The 26,036-nt window shown below is 37.9% G+C and overlaps 1 protein-coding gene across 17 annotated transcripts in view; it reads left to right on the top strand.

Moving 5' to 3' along the window:
- Positions 1-26,036, top strand: part of ptprt (protein tyrosine phosphatase receptor type T) — a 342,074-nt gene that overhangs the window by 210,439 nt on the left and 105,599 nt on the right. For 13 of the 17 annotated variants that reach the window (XM_055214314.2, XM_073870461.1, XM_073870460.1 and 10 more), the window contains exons 13-15: positions 6,343-6,379; positions 10,161-10,217; positions 18,843-18,978. In XM_055214314.2, the coding sequence (XP_055070289.1) occupies positions 6,343-6,379; positions 10,161-10,217; positions 18,843-18,978 (230 nt within the window). The remainder of the gene's footprint in view (positions 1-6,342; positions 6,380-10,160; positions 10,218-18,842; positions 18,979-26,036) is intronic. The other 4 variants (XM_073870467.1, XM_055214332.2, XM_055214331.2 and 1 more) reach the window with 2 other exon arrangements.

Consider the following 26,036-nt stretch of genomic DNA (forward strand, 5'->3'; position numbering starts at 1 on the left):
GCATTGATGAATCAATATTTTTACCCAGCCCTAATAATAAATAAATGTTACAATTGAGATTATTAATAGAATGTGCTGGGGCGGGCACCTCACAGACTCGGTGCGGGCAACCTGGTGCCCGCAGGCACCATGTTGGAGACCATTGGTTTAGTGCCAAGAGAGTTAAAGCAAATGCTGTCTTTAACATAAAGAAGCCATTTGGTCCTGAAAATGGATATAGACGATCATTAAAATTTTGTTTAAACAACAACACTGGCAGTGGGCTTAGACTTTTGATCAATTCTGTATATCATTATCATTTTCATAAACTATGTTAATCACAAAGAATACAATGCATACCACGCATGTCCAAAAACAAAGTTTTACAGTAAAGAGGATAAATAATAACACGATAGTAATTTGATAAATACCACCATACTGAATAAACACTATACTCATGCACCGTACCACGGTGTTCATGTTACTGGAGATTACCGCCTCACATACAAATATGGTAATACCATGCAGGGCTTCCTGCAGAAAATTTGTTTGTTAAGGTGGTAGGGTTGGGCAGGTGGGTGGCGCCAGGGGCGTGGCAATCAAAGGGGCGGGGGAGTACTTGTCATGATGAAAATGAAAATATTTTTATTAAAAACACTTAAATAAAACTTAATTTTGAAACTTAATTTTAAAGAATCTATGACAGAAAATGAACATATACTAGATTATTAATGAATTAAATGTTTTTAACAGATAACTCTATGCAACCTATCTAGCAGGTTGCTCAAACAACAAAATCACCAGCTAACTTACTTTAAATTTGCAAGAACTATAGACTTAAATAAACCCAAAACATAAGTCCACTTACAGTTCTCACGGACACGCGTTTTATCAACTGGCTATCCTCCAGACAATGACGGACCACCTCTATATCTCATTTCGGCCGTGTGGCGCGCGTGCCCGCTCGCAGGGTGAAGCGCGTCCGTGCTATTCTCCGAGATACACTTTGACAGCCTTTTGCGCAGCAAAAATAATGTTTTTTGACGACCTAGTTAAGGCGGTAGGATTTCCCAGCTTAGGCGGGCCGCCCGAACTGCAACTGTTATTCTAACCCCTCTTGATCAAATTAGTGCTGTAAGGCATTATAAAACCTAGTTTTATTCAGTGGAAAAATGTCTGACAGCAGTCTGTGATGGACAGATGGAGGGGTTACGTATGGACCTCTCTCCTCTGCTTCATCAAACCGGCAGCTTGAACAGATCAAACAATCAGATGGGACAAGCCATCGCTGACATTGAGGTCACATGTTAGTGACTGTCCTCTTCCAGCACATTCAGGGTTAATTTTTCAGTGTTAACTGTTGTGTTTGCATTCATCGGTTAGAAACTCATATTGGTTCGACTGCCTTGAGGGATATTGATATGCGCAATGAAGTGTCACCAAGGGGATTTTTATTTTTATTTCGTAAGAGTGGCACTTCTAAAGACATAGTGGAGTCATAAAATAAGTGCAAGGAGAGAGAGATGCCTTTTTATTAGTGGTGCTTGCCATTAATATTGCTTATACTTATGGATCAGGGTTGTTCAAATGCCTAACCCTGAAAACTGTGCCATAAAAACAATATCTGTCTACATGTATTGTTTGAATCCAATTGAAATGTGTAGCTAAACTAGTAAAGCATTGCACTGGCAACGGCAAGGTCATGGGTTTGATTCCCAGGATACGCATACTGCATCTGCCAAATGCATAAAAATGTTTGCCAGCATCAATGTATCCGGCTTTACTATTTTTAAAAACGTGTAATACATTACTATGCCATTTAACTGAATTATAGGCATTAACAAAATAGGAAATATAAACGGCGGTCTTATCTCTCCGCTCAAGGTCCTGTGCCGTGTGGCTGTTAATTCTCTGTCCTGTAGACCACAAGGACGGCAGATGTAATCAAAACAAGTGGAGGTTGTAAACGCTCTCTCAGAAGCACATGGTGGCATCTGTCTCCTTGTCTCATAGCTCGAAACTTCAACGCAGGTTTCGCACCGAAATCTGCAGACTAATTAACACCTGTCACACCGCACGTGGCATTTGGAGAATCAAACTGAGATTTCTATCATCACAACTGACATTGCACATGCAACCATGAATGCATAATACTTCACGTACTACAGAACAACAAAGCAATGATATCATTGTGCTCATGCTACTAAATGATTACTATGTTTGTTTACAATGATATTTGGAGGGTAATACAACAGCATACTGATAAAATAAGTCACTTTTGGATAAAGGCATCTGTCGAATGCTTAAAAATATGTATCTTTTATGTACTACAGCATAGATGAATTGCATGTATTTTGAATTTCTTTGGTTCACAAATAAATACAGAAAAAATGAAGACTTTCCCTGCATCTGAAATCCCTATATAGTACGCAAAAATCAGTAGTACTATATCCGAATTCATAGTATTCGGAAAACAGTAGACAAAAAGTACCCGGATGACCTACTACTTCCGGCATGATTTTGAAGTGTGCATTTGATTGACACCTTGCCCTCCCATGAGCTCCCGGGAGAGCCAGTGAGTCACCCAAAGAAGAAGAAAAGGTGTCGAAAAATTCAGAAAGTGGTGACGTGACTCAATATCCAAGTTAATCACTTGTTGTTATGATTACGTATGTCACGTGATGCATCAATGTGGCGTTTGTAGTAAATCCGAATTGCATTCACAATATCCATATTCATACTACAGTAAATACAGCCTGATCTCACGAAAATGCGTACACACAGTATTTTACGAGTTGGCTAATTCGTATGAATTCATACAAAGTTCGGAAAAAAAAAAAATTGCGCAAAAACGTATGATTATCGAAAAAAAAACAATAACGAAACCCCAGAAAGCCGGTGAGTCACCCAAAGAAGAAGAAGATAAAAAGATGGCGAAACTTCAGAAATGTCGTAAAGTGGTGACGTGACTCTATTCAATTATAAATACATAAGTAAACCAACTGTGGTTAAATTGTGCTTGTTTAAAATCAACCAAGTTAACGGCTTGTTGTTATGATTACGGATGTCGCGTGATGCATCAACATGGCTGATGTAGTATGCCCAAATTGCATTCACACTACCCATATTCATACTACAGTATATACAGCCTGATCTTATGAGAATGCGTACACACGGTATTTTTTACTAGTTGGCTAATTCGTATGAATTCATACAAAGTTAATCATGCAAAAACTTACGATTATCGTAAAAAAACAATAACGAAACCCCAGAAAGCCGGTGAGTCACCCAAAAAAGAAGATGATAAAAAGTGGCAAAACATTCAGAAATGTCGGAAAGTGGTGACGTGACTCTATTCATTTATAAATACATAAGTAAACCAACTGTGGTTAAATTGGGCTTGTTTAAAATCAACCAAGTTAACGGCTTGTTGTTATGATTACGTATGTCACGTGATGCGTCAACGTGGTTATTGTAGTACATTCAAATTGGATTGACACTACCAATATTCATACTACAGTATATACAGCCTGATCTTACGAGAATGCGTACACACGGTATTTTACTAGTTGGCTAATTCGTATGAATTCATACAAAGTTAATCATGCAAAAACTTACGATTATCGTAAAAAAACAATAACGAAACCCCAGAAAGCCGGTGAGTAACCCAAAAAAGAAGATGATAAAAAGTGGCAAAACATTCAGAAATGTCGGAAAGTGGTGACATGTATTTATAAATGAATAGAGTCACAAGTAAACCAATTGTGGTTAAATTGGGCTTGTTTAAAATCAACCAAGTTAACGGCTTGTTGTTATGATTACGTATGTCACGTGATGCGTCAACGTGGTTATTGTAGTACATTCAAATTGGATTGACACTACCAATATTCATACTACAGTATATTCAGCCTGATCTTACGAGAATGCGTACACACAGTATTTTACGAGTTGGCTAATTCGTATGAATTCGTACGAAGTTAATCATGCCAAAACTTACGATTATCGTAAAAAAACAATAACGAAACCCCAGAAAGCCGGTGAGTAACCCAAAAAAGAAGATGATAAAAAGTGGCAAAACATTCAGAAATGTCGGAAAGTGGTGACATGTATTTATAAATGAATAGAGTCACAAGTAAACCAATTGTGGTTAAATTGGGCTTGTTTAAAATCAACCAAGTTAACGGCTTGTTGTTATGATTACGTATGTCACGTGATGCGTCAACGTGGTTATTGTAGTACATTCAAATTGGATTGACACTACCAATATTCATACTACAGTATATACAGCCTGATCTTACGAGAATGCGTACACACGGTATTTTACTAGTTGGCTAATTCGTATGAATTCATACAAAGTTAATCATGCAAAAACTTACGATTATCGTAAAAAAACAATAACGAAACCCCAGAAAGCCGGTGAGTAACCCAAAAAAGAAGATGATAAAAAGTGGCAAAACATTCAGAAATGTCGGAAAGTGGTGACATGTATTTATAAATGAATAGAGTCACAAGTAAACCAATTGTGGTTAAATTGGGCTTGTTTAAAATCAACCAAGTTAACGGCTTGTTGTTATGATTACGTATGTCACGTGATGCGTCAACGTGGTTATTGTAGTACATTCAAATTGGATTGACACTACCAATATTCATACTACAGTATATACAGCCTGATCTTACGAGAATGCGTACACACGGTATTTTACTAGTTGGCTAATTCGTATGAATTCATACAAAGTTAATCATGCAAAAACTTACGATTATCGTAAAAAAACAATAACGAAACCCCAGAAAGCCGGTGAGTAACCCAAAAAAGAAGATGATAAAAAGTGGCAAAACATTCAGAAATGTCGGAAAGTGGTGACATGTATTTATAAATGAATAGAGTCACAAGTAAACCAATTGTGGTTAAATTGGGCTTGTTTAACATCAACCAAGTTAACGGCTTGTTGTTATGATTACGTATGTCACGTGATGCGTCAACGTGGTTATTGTAGTACATTCAAATTGGATTGACACTACCAATATTCATACTACAGTATATTCAGCCTGATCTTACGAGAATGCGTACACACAGTATTTTACGAGTTGGCTAATTCGTACAAAGTTAATCGTGCAAAAACGTACGATTATCGTAAAAAACAATAACGAAACCCCAGCGAGCTAGTGAGTCACCCAAAGAAGAAGAAGATAAAAAGATGGCGAAACATTCAGAAATGTCGGATAGTGGTGACGTGACTCTATTCAATTATAAATACATAAGTAAACCAACTGTGGTTAAATTGTGCTTGTTTAAAATCAACCAAGTTCACGGCTTATTGTTATGATTACGTATGTCACGTGATGCATCAACATGGCTGATGTGGTACGCCCGAATTGCATTCACACTACCAATATTCATACTACAGTATATACAGCCTGATTTCACGAGAATGCGTACACACAGTATTTTACGAGTTGGCTAATTCGTATGAATTCGTACGAAGTTAATCATGCCAAAACGTACGATTATCATAAAAAAAACTATAATGATACCCCACCCCTAACCCCAACTTCACAGGGGTCAGGGCAGATTGTACAAAAATGGTCGTAGGAATAATGGGGATTAGCCACCTCGTACAATACACCTACGAGTTGCTATGAGAGCCTTGGTATCAGTGGCGGCCAATGACTTCTTTTTTTTTGAGGGAGCACAATGTGAAGTTCGTTACAACACGTATGTAGCCCGTCATGTGTGTGGTTCGTAATTTCAAAAAATGTGTTCGCACGTCGAGTGAACCTATGTGCATCACGTATCTTGTCAAAATAAGTGCCTGCTGCAGACACGTCTAAAGGGTTTATGATAAAAGAGACGCTCGCGTTTGCCAGATACTCGCATAATCTCATATGTAATCAGAGTTTACTGTTAAGGGAGTGTCTTGCGTGTATTTCGTGAAGGTGAGCGTCTCTTTTATCATAAACGGTTTTGACGCGTGTGCAGCAGGCACCCACCTTGACAAAACACAAGATGCACATGGTTCACACGACGCAACAAACACATATTTTGAAAACACGAGCAAAACGCATGACACTCCGAACACTTATTTTAAACTTACGCCCCTCGGAAGAGCAGTCACAAGCCGCTTTTGATTTGTATATAGAACATACTGTTTTAATGGCCGATGAGTATGTACTTTACCTAATTCAGTACATACTGTCACAGTATGCAATTTCGGATGCAGGGTTTTCTGTGTTTATGCCTCAGCATTGCATTTCTCAATCCTCTGCCATCATTAACATATTGTTATAATGTCAAGATCTGTGTAGCTTGACAAAATCAAGATTATTTAATTGTATTAAAACGCTAATTCTCTTTTCTTCTTTCAGGAAACCAAAATCAACTGCGTGAGGTTAGCTACCAAAGGTATGAGAATTGTTTCACTCGTTCTTTCCTTGTATGAACACACATGTTATTGTTATAAGTTATTTAATAGCCTACTGTCATTATTATTGGTCATGCTTTAGAAAAGTTAATTGGTTCAGTTGACATTTTGGTAGTTCAGTTTAATGAAATAGAGCCACAACTGAAGTCCCCGTAGCCCAACACACTCAATTCATGTTTAGTTGGAATTAAGCAAGCTTTACCGATGGAATATTAAAGTCATATTTTCCTCTGCATCCTAAGAGACTTTAAATTATATTGTGGAACCCATTACAAACACAATGAAGTCAAAAAGGACAAAGGCGTTACATTTAGGGGGTACAGTCTATAAAACGCAGCTGAATTTAACAATTATATCAGACTGAGATTGAAAACCCGTTTTATTTTACCTGCATGATTATCTGCCTCCGGCCAACAGTTTTGTTCAATTTCTTTTGCTCCATCTCATTCCCCCTTCCTCCGTAAAGGATCCTTTTACATAATCACATTCAGATATAAAGTAATCGCAAGAGACGTTCTATTATTTAATGGACATCAAGAACAGGCACTATAGCCATTCAGCGCTTCAGAGACATTACATTTCTTTTTATTTAACCTTCTCATTCGTTCCTTTCCTTTTTTTTCTTTCATTCTTTTCATCCATTTTATTCAATAAGCTTTTTGCACACAGCTGTTTGTTTGTTTGCTTGCTCGCTTTATTTGCTGAATTCATTTTGTTTTGCTCCACGTCAGGCTTTTTTTCATTTCGTCATGCCCCGCTTTCCTTTCATATTTCGGATAGTTTGTCTTGAGTTGGGTTCTTGTGATTGTAAAACCAATTACTTTTATGTTTCTGCTTTAAGAAGATATGCTTTGAACTTTTTGGAAGTTTTATCTCTGTTTACGTTTATTCTTGCTTTTTTATTGTTGGTGTTTATAGGTTTAAATTAAGGGGTGAATTCACTAACTGGTTGCGCACAATATTATTCGCTAGTTTTACAAAACGCTAAATGTTTCAAGATAGGAACGTATTGGAACGTATCATAGATTTCGGCATATTCACAAAACTCAAATATTTACCTGCTGTCATTTATGTGGCAGAAACTGATTTTTATTATGGTGACGCTTATTTTGATAACAGTAATTTGTCCAGCGATGATCGTGCATGCATCTACAAAGAATAATTGATATTATGTACCTACTTTTCGGCATAACTTGAAATGCGTTGCTCCTGGTAAATATCGCTGCATCTTTCGGATGGCGTGTCCACTTGAGGTGCTTGTTTTTTCTACGTTTTGATGCGGGCTCATTCAAGGTTACAAAGCAGACAATACTGAACCTTATTGGCGTATATTTTTTTTTTCATGCTTGTGTAAACGTCTGACGTCTTTACGGTCAGGAATGATCATGTTCGGCTGATCGAGGTATGTCAAGAACAGTGGCGGCTCGTGACTGCTCTTCCGAGGGGTGCAAATTCAAAATATGTTTTCGGGATGTCGTGTGTGTTGTTCGTGTTTTCAAAATGTGTGTTTGTTGCGTCATGTGAACCATGTGCATCACGTGTTTTGTCTAAATAAGTGCCTGCTGCACACGCGTCAAAACCGTTAATGATAAAAGAGATGCTCACGTTCACAAAATACACGCAAGTCACTCCCTTAACACTAAACTCTGATTACACATGACATTAAGCGAGTATCTGGCAAACGTGAGCGTTTCTTTTATCATAAACCCTTTAGACGCGTCTGCAGCAGGCACTTATTTTGACAAGACACGTGATGCCCATAGGTTCATGCGACACATTTTTTGAAATTACGAACCACATACATGACAGGGTCCATACAGTACATGTTGTGACGAACTGCGCATCGTACGCCCTCTAAAAAAGTAGTCATTGGCTGCCACTGGTCAAGAACTTGAAACAAACTTGCCGACTGCAATGAATAATCACAATGTTTTAGTCAGCTGTGTTTTATAAAAATTTTAAATTTAACCTCAAGGGCATTTTAAGTAAGCAATAAGGTACGAGAGGCTGTGCTGTATCGTGAATAAGTAACGGCTGAAGGGCGTTGTTAGGCACGACGCAAGGCGGAGTGCCTGCAACCCCTTCAGCCATTACTTATTCACGATACAGCACTTGCCTCGAGTACCTTATTGCTTTTATAAAACGGTTACCACACAATATTAAAGTAAAAAAAAATTTTTGCAACTTTCATGAAGTTAAATCAATAAAAGCATTCCTTCCGCTAGAAAAAATAGTCCCTGACTGCGAACAACAACATGAAAGCTCAAATAAAAACAACAAACTGTTCTCAGACTTTGTCTCATTATATGTTTATGTGTTGCTAAGGGCGCAGTGATATTAAATAGAACCGTTGGGTCATAGCAGTGTTTTATCGTGAATAAAGCACACCTATTGACCAATCAGAATCAAGGATTGGAACTAGCCGTTTTATAAGTTGATGTAAACAAGTACCAAACGGCACAAGTACACTTAACAACAGTGTTGGGGGTAACGCATTACAAGTAACTCGCATTACGTAATAATATTACTTTTAGTAACGAGTAACGAGTAAAGTAACGCATTACTTTATAAATGTACACATTAACATTTGAGTTACTTTTTAACAAAAAAAAACAAGTTCATTTTCAGTATAATTAATTAAATAAAAATATTTACTTCATTAAACTGAACAGTGTCACGTAGACTTACGCACTCTATCCGTGCGTGCCTCAGCAGGAACAGTTTGAGTCAAAAATCGAGCTTGACATTTTTGCGATGGAAATATGCAATTTCGAAATGTAGTCATAAAAATCACCAGCAAGGCCTGAAAGAGCCAAGTAAGAAAAAGTAACGCAAAAGCAACTTAAAAATAATCTAAGTACTACTTTGCATGATTACTACGCAATTAGTTACTTTTTTGGGGAGTAACTTAATATTGTAATGCATTACTTATAAAAGTAACTTTTACCAACACTGCTTAAAAAAGACAGGCAGGTATTCATTTGTGTATGTGTCTGCTTCTAACTTTTAATAAACCCACATCAAAATGGAGAAAAGCAAACGCCTCTAGTGCACTGTAAAAAATTTGATTTTTACATTTAATTAGAATTTACAATTTATTTCAACTTTCTTGACTATTTAGGAGGTGTTATAAATTATAAAAATAACGCTGAATAAGCAACTGCTCACTAGTCAAGAAAGTTGAAATGAATTGTAATTACGAATTGATTAAACTAAAAAATAGCTTCCAGCGCAGATTAGCCTTGTTTGCACCATTACCCAATTCACTTGATTTATTTAGTGAACTGGCTGCTGAAATAATACTAATATATGACACAGTGAACCGGCGCAATTCGATCTTAGTGAATTCCCCCCACATGTGTTTGCAAGGAAATTCAAGCATTTTTTATTACGTTTTTCTTATTCCTTTCAGTTGGAGTCTCAGAATAAAATTCCAAAGTCACATCTATAAAGGCACAATGAAATTACAATCCCATGAAACACATTTATTTATAACTTTGCTGTAACTCTCATATCTACCCTGTCAGTTTTACCGAATGATTCTGGAATCAGATTAATTTTCCCTTGCGTAGTAATCTCTCGACTCATGACCCACAATATCTGTTTTCTAAATGTTTCCAACGAATATCAGTTTCCTTTCCAGCCAAATGTTTCTTACTCAGAGAATCGATGATCGAGTTGAAAGCATAATTCTTTAGACTATTTTTTTCTTTCCTTCTTTTCTCTCATGCATGCCGGCCTGGAACTTAAACCTTGTCTTAGTGGTAATAGGTAGGGGACAAAATACCACGCCCTACATTCTTGTAATTCCCAGTGAAGGTGAATATTTGACCATAGTCAAACTTTTCTTTCTTATCGGTTCCTTTCATTCACATATCCCGCTCTGTCGTTTGCTTCACTCCTTGTTTGTTTTCGTTTTGGCTTCTCTCCATTAACATCTTAATGCATTTTTTGCATGTCTAGTCCACTGATAAAGTCTAGCTGGTTGTCATTGACCTCACTTAGACCCTGAGAATGTGCAGTGCCACCCACATGTCTCAATTGACCGTATGATTATTGATATTTCATGTTTCAAAAGTAAAAAAAAACTCCTCTCTCACTTGTGGTTTTGCTCATGATCTTGTTCGGCTCGGAGAAACTGAATGCATTTCAACAATAGTCCATCACGATTGTTCAATTAGACTTTTAAACGGACTACATTTTAGGACATGGCGCTGATCAAAAATGTACAAATTTGTTTGTTATTTGGTTGGCAATTAAACCATCGTTGTGAATATACAGTGTTTAATGCGCTGCATATATAGTTTCAAACGCTTTATATTTGCATAAATGTATTTTAGACCAAGAGCTTAATAAGTTTCTGAGCAAAATATGCAAATAAAAGAGATACATGTATGTTACCTTACCTACAGCTCCACCCCTTACATGTGCCAGTGACCGCTTCACCCGACATGACCCCAGTCATACAATATAACCTGACAGCCTAAACTTTGTGTGTGTGTGTGTATGCGTGTGTACTGTATGTGTGTGCATATGGGTGCATCTATCTATCTATCTATCTATCTATCTATCTATCTATCTATCTATCTATCTATCTATCTATCTAGCTATCTAGCTATCTATCTATCTATCTAGCTATCTATCTAGCTATCTATCTAGCTATCTATCTAGCTATCTATCTAGCTATCTATATACATGCATAAATACAGAGCCTAAATGAACACTCATCAGGCACCAATTGCAAGTTAAATCGCACATGAAACGGTGACAATCGCCATTCGGCCAGTGATGTTTTTATGAATTCTAGGCATGACTTTAATGTGAGTCTTTGATTTCATGCAGTGCAAACCGCTGGTTATGACATCACCGTATTGCAAGAACGAGTCGAGAACAGTGGCTATTAATCTTTCTCACGATACTTCAACGTCATAATCTGATCCGTCCGCACAGTGTCGCAGGAAATCGAACTCCACTAAAATGGAAACAAACATTACAATGCTCGTGTGTCAATGACGATGGATTACAAACAGCATGAATTTACAACAAACTATACATTTTTACAGCAATTATAATCTTTGTAATTAAATTAAATTAAATACAATACAAAATTAAAATAAATACAATTCTTCATGTTAGTTCAAGTTAGTTTATGGGCAGTAACTAATGTTTGAAGTTGAAAATGTTTAGGTTAATGTAATTGTACTACTGTAAGATTAATAAATGCTGTAGAAGTATTATTTACTACGGAGCCCCTAATGGGACATGGGGCAAAAATTAAAAAAAGTTTAGTTTCACCTCACGTCAAACTAGCGAGTTTAGTTTCATGTGCGCGCGTGAAAGTTTCACGTGAGCATGCGAAATTAAACTTTTGATTATTTTTACTCCAATGTCACTTTAGGGGCTCGGTTATTTACTGTCATGTTATTGCACTAAGATTAATAAATGTTGTAGAAGTATTATTTACTACGGAGCCCCTAAGGGGACATGGGGCAAAAATTAAATAAAATTTAGTTTCGCGTCACGTAAAATTAGCGAGTTTAGTTTCACATGCGTGCGCAATAGTTTCACGTGCGCGCGCGAAAGTTTCACGTAACCATTCGAAAATAAACTTTGAAAAAAATGCACATGAAGGTTTCGCGTGAGCACGTGAAACTAAACTTTTGATTTTTTTTACTCAAATGTAGGGGCTCTGTAATTTATTGTCAGTTCAGGTTAACTTATTTAGTTGATGTTAACACATAGTTCCTTATTTGCAAAAGGTTTCTTAAATGGGTGATTCTCATGAAATCCAGTGTCCATTCTCACAAAATCCAGCATCAGAATTTTTAAAAACCCTTGAAACCAATTTTTTGGTTGTTGTACGGATTAAGGGCTGAACTTACTATAACCATTATTTTTAGAGGATTTAAAACATATTTCCTATAAAATTATTTAGATTAAAAATTATCATTACCGCAACATATTACATTAAATATATGTATTTACAAACTCATGTTTCGGTAATGAGAACTAAAAAGTTCCAAAAGAACTAAAAAGTCTAGGTACTATGACAAACAAAATTTCAACTTTTATCTTGAGAGAAAAAATAAGGTAGTCATCTTTTTGAAAATGTTAGTTCATTGAGGGCTTAAACAATGATTGAAAATTGTTGCGGAGGATGAGAAAATTTTTCTTGGACACATTTATATTCCTTATTATTGTCTATTATTTACCAATGATCACCAAATACCACATGTTTCTTTACTGTAAATGTTTATAGTATAACATGCGCTAAAGCTTTTTATTTTTTTGATTTTTTAATTATAAATATTTCCATGTCAAAGAACCCAAATCCAGTCATGGACATGTTGCGGTAATGACAATTTTCCCCTTAAATGTGGAAAAAACAATACAATTGGTTTGTATGATGTCATTTGAAATCATGCATTTACTTTTTTTTAATCAAAATGTTTCATGACACCTCATAAGTCAAATTTCGTTAGAATCACCCAGATATGTTTAGTTTGTGTAGATGTAGTTTGATAGCCAGTAAAAGTGTTATTTATTATAAGCCTTATTATTTTCTCAAGTTAGTTTTAGGCCCGGCATACATACACAGATATCAAACCCGTGTCATTGCTACCTCTGTGATCAAGTAAATAATATTATTGCGCTGACTGAAATAACGAATTGCTTGCACTAAAATGGCTCTAAAGGTTCTTGTTGGACATATTGTATAGCAGGTAAGGTCTAGTCATCTCAGGTAGTGGACTGTTATAATGCTTAATGAACTGATTACACAGATTACAGCTGTCGTCGTGTTAAATTTTCATACATGGTTTGGCATTTTGTTATATACACTATAATACAATTTTCAGCAGTGAAAGTGAGTGTACAGTACAGCACCCATGAACGTTTTTAGACACATTTATCTTATTTATCCTTTTTGTTAAGTATAAGTGGAACATAGTAGAGAAAGTTCACGCCGTGATGTACAGTACCGATTTCTACTGGTCACGTCTTTATGTGATACGCATTCAACAGACTTAAACCTTTGATGTTGCGAAATATCATAAGACCGTTTCTGACGTATTTGCATGCGTATGAATGGAAGTCAATGGAACGATAGGTGTAGTGTGGCCGTCCCTTTAATCTTAATCCAAGTCCATTAAAAATTATAATCCTGTTAGATTGCAGCTATAATCCTATCGACCGGCAAACAATATTAGTATCTGTCTCTGCCACAGATGCCAATATTCACCCTCATAAACCCTTGTGTAATCTCTCGGCCCACAGATTTGCTTTAAATAAAATCTGATACACAACCCCGAGAGCCTTGCAGAGTGACGCCAATTAAAACTCCCACTTATATATGATAGGGATTAAGTTTTAATAATACAGGCTTTATTAATAATTTTTTCTTGATACTTAATTTTGGCCCCGCAAAATGGCTTGCATATTCATTTTTTTTATTGAGCAGGCAAATGTGGCTCATGGGTGATGTTTAACAGTGGCTTCTTATTCGGGGGGCGGATTATGTTTGCCTTTTCTTCGTTATTTTACATAACATCACACGGTTTATGAAAAAGGCAGATATCTTAAACAGTGTTCCCTAACTTTTTCAGCGTGTGGCCCCCCTTGTGTACGGTGCATTCCTTCGCGGCCCCCCAAAGAAAATTTGTGACAAAACACTGTTCTAAAACTCAACATTTAAAATAAAACATTAAATTATACAAAAAAAGTAGTGCTTTTGGTTAGTAGCCTTATTTTTTTTAGGTTTAATTACACAGAATTCATGATAAATTAATGTATTTCGTAAAATGCCATAAAACTGGGGCCCCCCTGGCACCATCTCGCGGCCCCCCTTGAAAACCACTGTCTTAAAGAGCACTGCCCTTAAGTTCCCAACATTTGCCGACTTGGTTTAGACAAGGGGGTACTGAAGCAATTAAAGAGCACATAGCATACAAAAAACAAGTAATGGATTTAAAATACAAGTCTCTTTACTATTTGTTTTCCCTCTATGTCCCTGTTGGAAAAGCGAAGACAAAAACTGTGATTTCGCAGTGTCATAAAGTTGGGAAAATGAGCCAATCATTCGGCAGGATATTGAAAATGTTGTTATTTTGGAAAGATAGTGTTGGACTTCTGAAATAAATTGAACAGCCAGTTTGTGTGTGTCAGTGTGTGTATGTGAATCATGAACTGTTGAACCCAATCAGATCCGACTAGACTGAGAATATAGAGTTCAGTTACCAGATTGTTAGAACCAAAGAACAGCACATAGCCCATCCACATATACCATCAACGTCTCAAACGTCCCCTCACTGACAGCTGTAGATTGAGCTAAAATGCCTTTGAGTGAAAAAATCACTGACGGGGAAACGAAAAGAGAAGAAATGTAAGAACAGATCGACTGGGTTTTCTTTCAAAGGTCAAAGAGAAGCAAGAGTTATGATCATTTTCAAAGTCTTCTCACAGAGATGTTCTGTATCATTTTGGGTTACTTGGGGTTGCAGAGACGCCCTAGCAAACATCAGTCATTTGGTGGAAGTTCTCAGATTTTGTTAACTGAATTACTAAGTTAACTTTAATTATAACGTGCAGACTCGTTTCTGTTATTTACTACCAAAAAACCAAAAAGTTCTTAGACATTGTCTACACCTGGTATTAAAGGCAGGGTGCACGATTTTTAAGCAGTAAGCAAGCAGTAAGGGGCGTGTATACTAACCGACATCGTTGCCTGGGTTGAGTGTGTATGGGGCGGGTCTATCAAAATAAGGTCCAGATTCTATTGGCACAGGGGCGTGTTTGTTTAGGTGATTTCAAATGTCAACATTGGCTTTTAGAGATCGTGCACCCCGCCTTTAAGATGCATTTTGGTTGATCGGATCACAAGTGGATGATACGAAATCAGTCCCACCTGGATTTCGTGACTTTTTTGGTGATTTTTGCATCTAAAATGACTGATTTTGCAGCGGTAATTTCTAGAAATTTGCGGAAACAAAATTAAATTTGAAAATAGGACAAATAAGTATGAAGTCAACAAACAAACTAACTTTAATGAGGTACAGTACTGTTTGTTTTTTGATTAACACTGTCAGCTGTCACTTTAAAAATCTATATAGGAATGCTTGGATCCAATAACCACATATCTAAAACTAAATGTTCCCTAAACTGTGCGTTATGTAACCGTCTTTGCGTACTTATTTTTACCAATGGACATTTTGACCTGTGTATGTAAGCGCTCAAGTGCAAAGCTTGAAAGGGGGGCGGTCCTCACGCGCTGACAGGTGGCATGCGCATGTGTGCCTGAGTCCTGCAAGTGGGCTGGTACTCTGTTTAGTTTAACGGGTGGCATAAATTAATGTGTCATTTGGGGTGCGGGTCAGGAATCAATAAGCACAAGCGGAGTGCAGGTCTAAAACCCAAGACCATTTTGACTCATTCGGTACACGGTAATAGGCATCTTTTTTAAAGGTGGTGTGCGTGATTAAAAAAAAAGAGAATTGGAAAAGAGATTCAAGCTGACTACCAAAACACTTGTATCCAATCAGCAGTAAGGGGCGTGTCTACTAACCCGACATCGTTGCCTGGGTTGCATATATGTGGGGCGGGTCTATCAAAAGAAGGTCCAGATTCTAATGGGGTAGGGGTGGGTTTGTTTAGGTGATTTCAAATATCAACATTGACTTTCAGAGATCATGCACCCCACCTTTAAAACGGTCCGTTGCTATTTTGTGTTCACGGTCTGTCTGAAGACTGAAAAAGGATTCGAATTACAGCGTGTTTTGCGTGTTTGAGTCAAACAGGTTGGGTAGTTCACAAGACTAACTATGGTGTGCAATTGCTAGCCGATATAGCGGGATGCATGCTAGAAGTAGATGCGAGTTAGTAAATAAAACCAAAAACATTCACAAAGTTGTCTACCCCGTATCATGACCATAGGATGTAAAAAAAAGATGGACGTAGTGTCCGTGATGTCACCCATAGTTTCTGAAAATCGTTTTTGAAGCCAATAGTAGGTGGTGTCTGCCATCGCCATCTTGGCCGCGCGTCATTGCGCATCACTCGCAGATATCCGAAAATGGGATGGAAACTGAGGTGGCTGGTTGCTGAAACCACGCCCCCTAGCTCGACTCCAGTGACAGCAGTGGCTGTTCAACCGTCACTCAAGTGGCCACGCCCACAATTGCAGTTTAAATCACTTCGGAGAGAGTAGAAGGTTGTCCCTCGATCATGACAGACTTTATTTATTTTTATGAGATATGTGATGAAATGAGAAATTATGCAGGAACGCACAAAAATGCAACATTTTGTTGATTTTGTATTGCTTTCCTTATTTCACTTACCCCGTTATTTCTCCTGCTGAATGAAATGAAAGCAGATGGGACTTGGACAAAAACGTCCCCTCAGTAATCAGGACAGAAGTGGTCGAAAGTGGACAAAAGAGATGAATTAAAACACCAGGTGTAAACGTGAATGTGTCTCTCTCACCCACGTGTGATGCGATTGACCAAAAACGCATCTTAAAGGTGCAGTGTGTAAATTTTAGCGACATCTAGTGGTAAGGTTTTGAATTGCAACCAACGGCTCAGTCCACTGCTCACCTCTTGCTTTAGAAACACATAGAGAAGCTACGGTAGCTGCCACCGAACAAACATGTCATCGTTGGAGACAACTAAGTAAAAACGTTTGTCCGTTAAGGGCTTCTGTAGAAACATGGCGGCTCAAAATGGTGGCTTCCATGTAAGGGGACCCTCGGTGTATGTAGATAAAACGTCTCATTTTAAGGCAATAAACACATAACAGTTCATTATAATAAGTCTTTATACACCCCTTATAATTTAGTTTTATATATTATTTTGCATTTCTGTCAAGAGATCCTTCTAAAAATTACACACGGCACCTTTAAAGCCAGGTGTAAACAGGTCTTTAGCATGTTAATATGAGGTTAGGGGGGTGTAAAAAAATTGCATTTAGCAGACGTTTTTGTCCAAATGGACTTACAAAGGTTAGGAAACAATAAAAGCAATGTGTCATACTGTAGGGAGGCAATAGTACAAAAGGTGCTTATAACAAGATAAAAGTTTTCATTATTTCAAAACAATACCTGTTGAGAGAGTTAGTTTAGGTATTGAAGATGCAACGTGTGACAGACTCTGCACAGTTTGATTTAGAGAGAACGAAGATAAGGCACTGGCCGGTGCCAGTTTTTGGACGTCGTCCCTTACAAGAATCCCACCCCGGACAACAAAGTTTAATTTTGTCGATTGTGAGTTTTGTTCAAATATGTCATATTGGTGATGTTTTTTAATCTTCTCACGCTCACCGAGTACCTTGCGTTTTGGTGGAAATAGAAAAAAATAAATAAATTGTTAATCCACGCATACACGTCCACCCACTTGTAAACAGAGATCAATGTGTTAATGCGTTACTGATTGTCAATAGTTTGTCATTGGCAGAAGCACAAAGAGAGTGAAATATAAATGCGACACAATTGTTAAATCATTGGAGGAGGCGACTGCACGCTTTCCTGAGATTTGTGCATCTGTATGTACTTTATGGAGCCATTTATATCTGTCTCTTTAGTGCCATGCAGCCTTTCATTTTCTTTGTAATATCAGGATTTATGTAGATTATTATGCGGCGGAATGTGTTTCACTTTAGTTTGGCTTTTAAAAATTGATATAAAAAAGTCAACCTGATGATCACAATCTTCAGCTGTGAATTATGGCATCAGCGGCGCCAGCTGAAAATAATGGCAATTTCACAGTAGAATTACACGCCTGATGAGGGCAGATGAGCTCTTTGGTGCTGAGATGCGCTATCTAAAAGTCACGCACGGTTGTACGGATTTCACACAAACACCATTATAATAACAATAGACTATCAGTATCTCTTGCGAGTTACGCATGCATGCAGCACTCGTGCATACACACGCTTTCACAAATGCCCTGCATGGTTTTCAAACATCATCCTTTATCAAATCCTTGTTTGGCTAGTCATATTTGTTTTCATATTTTGCCTGCATCTTTTCTTTCGCTTGCATCCTCAAGAGAGCACCTTCTAACCCGAAATCCATAGGCCCAAAGTTTCATTTCACCATAGTGATCCGATATTTGAAAGCTCCTTTAGGTCTTTTTGTCTGTCTGTCTGTTGCCTGTTAATTAATATCATTCAGTAAATGATTCCCCTTTGCCATAGACTCACACATAGTAATTATCAATGTCACTTGTGCATTTGTTTTGTCTGTACTTTAATGCATTTAATTGCTTTGAATTTAATTGTGTGCTTATGTGTGTGTGTGATGAGAAGTGGGGAGTGATGTGTGTGTGTGTAAGATTGCTTTTATGTGCTTGTTGCCGTTTCTATTTGTCCTGTCAGCGTAGAGCGCATCTCGGCAGCTCTCGTCTTAGTTAAAAGCTCCTCTCTCTTGTTTGTGATGTACTTGTTGCTTTAAAGGTGCATCTACCCAGAATTCCAATGACACAGAGCCGGAAAAGCAGGTGGATAGCACAGTGAAGATGGCGGGTGTTGTTGCGGGAATTCTCATGTTCGTCATCATTCTCCTGGGTGTCCTTCTCACCTTTAAACGCAGGTATGGGTCTCTTTATCACACAATTCTAGCTAAATATTACTCATTTTAAATATTAAGAAATGTATGTATAGTACAGTATAGAATACACAAGATTAGGGCTGCATGGTATTGAAAAAAATTGCGATCACTTGTTTAATGTGACCATGGACCACAAAACCAGACATAAGGGTAATTTAAATCTAAAAAGTCGAACAAATAAGTTTTCCATTGTTTTATGGCTTGTTAGGATAGGACAAGCTGTTGGCCGAGATACAACTATTTGAAAATCTGGAATACATGGGTGCTAAAAAAAATCAAAATATTGAGAAAATCGCTTTTAAAGTTGTCCAAATGAAGTCCCTGCATTCACAAAAATGAAGTTTTGATATATTTATAGTAGGAAACTATGTACTAAATATCTTCATGAAAAATTATTTTTATTTAAGTATTACTTCACTTTAACTCTTTCGCCGCCAGCGTTTTTAAAAAAAAAAGTTGCCAGCCAGCGCCAGCGTTTTTCATCATTTTCACAAAAGTTTAATGCCTTCCAGAAAATGCGCGGCCAAGATGGCGATGGCAGACACCACCTACTATTGGCTTCAAAAATGATCTTCAGAAACTATGGGTGACATCACGGACACTACGTCCATCTTTTTTTTACATTCTATGGTCATGATACGGGGTAGACAACTTTGTGAATGTTTTTGGTTTTAAACATACAATATACCAAATGAAAGAACAGATCCTCTGCTTTCCAAAAAAGTTTCATCCTACCTTCCTAGTTCTTTTGTAATCAGCTTTTGAATATGGGTAGGTTTCTGCAAAAACACCACGTTTTGAGCAAAAAGCAGAGATAATTCCTTTTTTGTGACGGACTTTTCATAGAGATCCCATTCAGAGCGATCTTTAAAACAGACACGGACATGCAGCCGCTTGCCATAGGGCGATACTTCCGGGTTTACAAAGTTGAGCCACCTGGTGGATAATAGCGGTATTGCGGAAAGCCAGAAATACTCGTCATTGGCAGGGAAGCGTTTTCTCATGATTGACGAGATATCTCATCAATGGCGGCGAGAGAGTTAATAAAAATCCTGATAATTTACTCACCACCATGCCATCCAAGATGTTTTTTTTTTCTTCAGTCAAAAAGAAATTAAGGAAAACATTCCAGGATTTTTCTCTATATAGTTGACTATATAGTGAATTTGCACTTTCAGTGCAGCTTCAAAGGACTCTATACAATCCCAGCCGATCGTATACGTCTTATCTAGTGAAATCATTGTCTTCTTCGCCAAAAAAAGTGAAATAATTCACTTTAAACCACAACTGCTCGTCTTGCACTAGCAGTGTGATGCACCAGGTCGGCCTTACGTATTACGCAATCACGACGAAAGGCTGCGCGTTACATGTGTGAAAAACACTTGGGGATCTTTTAAACAATAAACAGACACAAAGACATTAATTCGTATCATTCCACATACAACAGCATTGAAACGGTCCTCTTTCTCCACACTGGAGCGGTAGTTTCGCATACATCATGCTTGACCTTTCGGCGTGATTACGTAATACGTAAGGTCACGCTGGTGCATCAAACGGCTAGTGCAAGGCAAAAAGCTGTGGTTTAAAAGTACTTTTTTGCAAAAATGACAATTGTTTTGCTAGATAAGACCTTTCTCCTCGTTTGGGATCGTTTAGAGCCCTTTAAAGTCACTGTGAGGATCTGGAGACAAGGAACAAGAGAACCCATGCGCAGACGATATCGGGGAGTGAACAAAGAACATTTATTAAATAAACATGAAAACAAAAACCCACGAGTGGGCAACACAACATAGAAACAAAAATCTAACAGTACTGACTAGACATGAAACACTAAGAAGAAAACCTTAAACTGAATAAACACGAAGACTGCAAAAACATGACATATCAGCACAATGATCCAGCACAAGACAAGAGACAAGAGGAGATTAAATAGGGAAACTAAACGAGGGTAACACAGGTGCAAGGGATGAACTAATAATGAATAATTAACAGGGAGAACAAGGGGGCGGGGACTAGAGACGAGACACCAGAGGCACATGCCACAAGAAACAAGGCATGGCCTCCACATGAAACAAGAGACTGTCAGAACTCTGCCGTGACTATAAAACATAAATATAAAACAAGATTCTCGTGGCAGAGTCCTGACAGTTACATTGAAACTGCAAACTGTAGAGATCCACCAAAGTCCACTAATACTGGAATGTTTTCCTATAAAAAACCCTCAATTTCTTCTTGACTAAACAAAGAAAGACATAAACATCTTGGATGACAAGGGAGTGAGTAAATTATCAAGATTTTTTTTAATGAAAGTGGATTAATCCTTTAAAGGGACACTCAGCTCCCCTAGAGTTAAACATCTGAGTTGTACTGTTTTGGAATCGATTCAGACGATCTCCGGTAAAACTCGACTCTTCTGTAGTTACATTGTGTACTAAGACCGACAGAAAATTTAAACTTGCGATTTTCTAGGCCGATATGGCTAGGAACTATACTCTCAAACTGGCGTATTAATCAAGGACTTTGCTGCCGTAACATGGCTGCAGGAGGGGTAATAATATTACGCAGCAGCCGAAAATAGTCCCCTTAATAACTTTCTAAGCAGGGGACTATTTTCGGGCACTGCTTAATATCATTGCAATATCATAAGTTTTAAATATGAAAAATATTGAAACTCTCTTGTCATTTTTGAGTGTGATGCTTAATGGTCTAATCAGATTCAATGGATTATGCTAGGCTATGCTAAAAGTGCTAGCGCCAAACCCAGAGATCAGCTGAATGGATTCCAAAACGGTAAAAATCAAATGTTTAACTTGAGGGGAGATGGAAAATGAGCCTATTTAAAAAAAATGTGGATTGTCCCTTTAATATTCGAATGATTCTTGGTATAAAAGCTAAATCTATAATTTTAACCCATTTTGGCTATTGCTACAAATATACCTGTGCGACTTAAGACTGGTTTGTTGGTCCAGGGTCACACATAATCTGATATACAATATGCAATACGATAAAAATCAAATTAAATTACAATTATGCACATTTGCTACTGTATATTGCCGATATATCTTGCAGCCCTAAACATGACATATTTTATTAAATATATTTTTATTTTATTGAGAGGTAAATTGTTTCGAGGGTGTAAGCATTGCTATTGACATACTCGGCTTTTGTATTTCTTGGTGAAACATGCACACTGGCTTTCGTTCATTACATCACCTCTTGTCAACTTTATCGCCCACCCCCCTCAATACATCTCTTTCTTACTCCTTTGTTTTTTTATTGAGTCAACAGCACACCCTTCATGCCATCCTCTCTTACAAAATCTCGCCTCTGGCCATAATGTCTCCCCACACAATCTGTGCCACCATTTACAAACCATAGTTTTTGTTTCTTATTGCAGTGTATGTGTATATGGCTGTCCAACAGGTTGGGTTTATAGTTAATTCCCCTGATATTTGGTTGTAACTAGAGGTTGCTCTAGACTTCATTGCCCATCATTTCGACAGACGGGGTCGTAAAAACTCAATCATAATTAATTATTACCCCTCATTTTAATCTTCATATTTTAATGATAGTAAGACATTTATAATCTTTTGTTTTCATGTTCAACATGTTCATGTTCATTACAGGATGAGGATATAGGTTATATGTTCACAACAAATGAAGCTCATAAATTCAGTCAAAGAAGGAAAATATTTGGTTAATGCGACCTCTGGGTGTAACTGTACCAAGGTACCAAAACAATTTCGATTGTGTTAATACAAACATTACTAAATAATCTAACATTTGCAGTGAATCCCGCTTTGACCGACTGTTATTGTTTTGAGTATACTTAGCATTTGCCTAATGTTAATGTTTTACTCCAGTGGTTAAGTTAACAGGGTTTTTTGGTTCTTAAGCTCACGATTCCTCACGGAGGCAAGGTGATAACCCAGACGTTAGTTAAAGTACAAGGTGCACTGACCATGAGAGAAAGGCCCGGAAATACAATAGCGGTTAAATCAATAAGCTCTAATTACTATGAATTGTAAAGGAGAGCTTGACAGCGCCATTGTTAATGCGTTAGTGTCTGGAACAGCGTGAATTGAAACTTAATGATAGATCTCGCTATTAAAGGAACAGGAATCAAAAGGTTAGCTATGAATAGCCGCGGTGGGTGTTTATCTTTCACAGTCTGTGGCACCGGGGCACGTCTGGTTTTTATAAGACAGAAACTTAAAGCAGGCTCAGCTCTGATACTGAAATAATAGCTTGTGCTTTTTTCACCTTCATTTTTCTCTTGCATTGTGTGTGGGAATCATAGGGCGAGTACACACTGCAGCTAAACTCGGTTGTCACTAGGTTGTACCCTTTAATGGCTTAAAGGCCAATAAAAAAGGCCAAGGCTCAGCCAAAAATTAAAATTACCTCCGAGTTACATATGCCAATCTTTTTTTATACGAATCCATATTCAAATATTTTTATATACACCACTCGAATGTGGAGGGCAGAGTCACAAAGCTGGGAGAAAAACTCAATTACATTTTTTTGGATGTGACTTTACAGTAACTTAAAAAAACAACCCTCCGCATTCATCATACGTCACTACGAAGTGCGTACAATACGCTGATACTCTCTCCTGAATGCAGAGGAGTCTAAAGGGGATTGCACACCGGCCGAGCCGCTCAGCTCCGCGCCGTTCTAAAAAAAATCGAACACATTGTTTTCTATGAGTATACGCACACCGGCGCCACCAGGTGGCGCCTGTCCGCGCCTCCCAGCTGTGACTCAGGAAGTTGCTCAAATCCCTGTCGCGCCACACAGCGCCACTCACATAGTTTAACATTAAATAACATCATATTTGTCCCAAATCATTAACGATTAACATTGGCTGCAAACATATATTTAGCATTTTGAAGTAGACGCTATCTGACGAAGCTCGCGCTATTTAATGTGCACTTCCGGTTTACAATACCTCCGTTGTCCTAAACGCGTCTCGACGCGGCGTGACGCTGAGCTGCGCGGCCGGTGTGCGATCCCCTTAAGATGGTGGCGGAAGCTTGTTAAGGGATCATTATAGTTTTCCGTAGGTCATATGTAGGGTTCACACCAGACGTGTAGAGGCAGCAAGCGTGAGTGATTTACATGTTAACTCAATGCAAAAACACAATTAGGCATCCATGGCGTGGAACGCGCAGAAGACGCAGCGTGGATTGGGGGTTGCCGCGGGAAACGCGTGAGTTGAAAATCTGAACTTCTGCGTTAACCAATCAGGACCTTGCTGTAGTAGTGAAGTGTTTACAGTAAGCATGCGGAGTCTCAGCGGAGTCGCGGAAGCCCCTCCCATGACGCAATTTTCCGCATGAATGTCTCGATTTTTTAACCTGACAGGATGGGATTTAGCGGACCAATTACAGCGCTTGCGGTCTGTGTAGAACGGACCCACTGTTAAAATTTTGGCGAGGTAGTTGGCGAGGTAGGTGTCAGGCTACGCAGAGCTTACGCCGTACCTACACACGGCTAAAAATTACACTTTATTTTCGTTTGAACAATTTTAAATGTGAATATTTATCTTAAAAAATCGCATCAACTACCCCCAAAAGGCCTTTATTTTGGAGCCGTGTGGATTAATTTTGCAAAGGATGGATGTACATTCTTTGTGCTTGAAGCAGACAGATCCAAAAATCATCCATTATAAAGGTTGGACAAGCTAGGAAATTTTCAAAAATATCTGAATATCTGTTGGTATAAAAAAAAGATGGACATATGTAACTCGGATTACTCGAGGGTGAGTAATTCATGGGTTAAATTTTTTGTCGAACTATTACTTTAATCCTGTTCTGTACAAACACAGTTCAGTAATTTATGGGACTGACAACCATATTCTACTACCGAATTATCTCCCGCAAAAAATTAAGTGACAATCGCATTTACAGAAACTCTGCATAGTGTGTACAGAACCCAACTGGGGTGCGTTTCCCAAAAGCATCGTTAGCTAACTATGGTCGTTGTTACCATTGTACTCTATTGGTAACGACAGAACTTGCGACCATAGTTGCTTTCGGGAAACGCACCCCTGAACAACTAGTTATTGAATTATTTAAATGTGTATCATGGACAGGACAGGTCTCTCTTCTGAAAAAAAATGCTTAGAAGAGGGAAAAGTCTGCAGTATGCGTGATGCAGAAAATAACAAAGGTACGAGAGCTTACGTAAATCCCATGACTTACAAATGCTTTACCTCAAAGACTAAGATATTGGCATGTACGATGATTGTAGTTTTTCATCCTAGTTACTGTACAACACTTCAAATCTTTTAACTTTCTTTGATCATTCATATTTTAGCCAGTGACACCACTTGTTAAGTCAGACGATGAAGTCTCATGAATGTCAGCGTTTTACCTTTACGTCGCCATTAATTATTTGTATGGCTGAAAATGCTTGGAGGCTCTTACGCTATGCTTTTTCATCTGTTAGTGCTTGTGTAAAGCATATATTTTTAAACGAAAGAGAAATGGACTTTTAAACTAATAATACAAGAATGAATTGAGTGGACAGGCTGACTCTAATGGCAAATTGATGTTTTACTTCTTAGTAATAAAAAGTCCCCTCGGGCATCTTTGACCAAGCCTGGGATAGATTCAGATTAATAATGTATGTCTCATATATTTCTTAAAAGTTGGAATTGTGGCGTTTGGCACTCTTCGTCTTCCACAGGACATTTGATTGTGTTGCTGTTTTATATGGACACCTCGACATACAGCATACAGCATTGATGAATTCAAATGTGCTCTTTTACATTCATGTTATGTACAAAAGGGCATATTTTACATTTAAACCTAAAACCTGGAGTATAGTTTTTTTTTTTACGTGAGCGTACGGTCAAACGCACAACCTTGCAAAGCATAGTTTATTTGACTCGTACGCATGCACAGATGTTCGATGCCTGCGCATTGCAACAAATTGCAGTGCCTCTCCTGGCCAACATATATTTTGATGACTAAATTTGTGTTCATACTAAATTTTTAGCATTGTATCATGTAAAAACTATACTTCAGATCTCA

The sequence above is a fragment of the Misgurnus anguillicaudatus genome, chromosome 8, assembly GCF_027580225.2.
Source record: "Misgurnus anguillicaudatus chromosome 8, ASM2758022v2, whole genome shotgun sequence".
NCBI classification, from domain to species: Eukaryota; Metazoa; Chordata; class Actinopteri; order Cypriniformes; family Cobitidae; genus Misgurnus; species Misgurnus anguillicaudatus.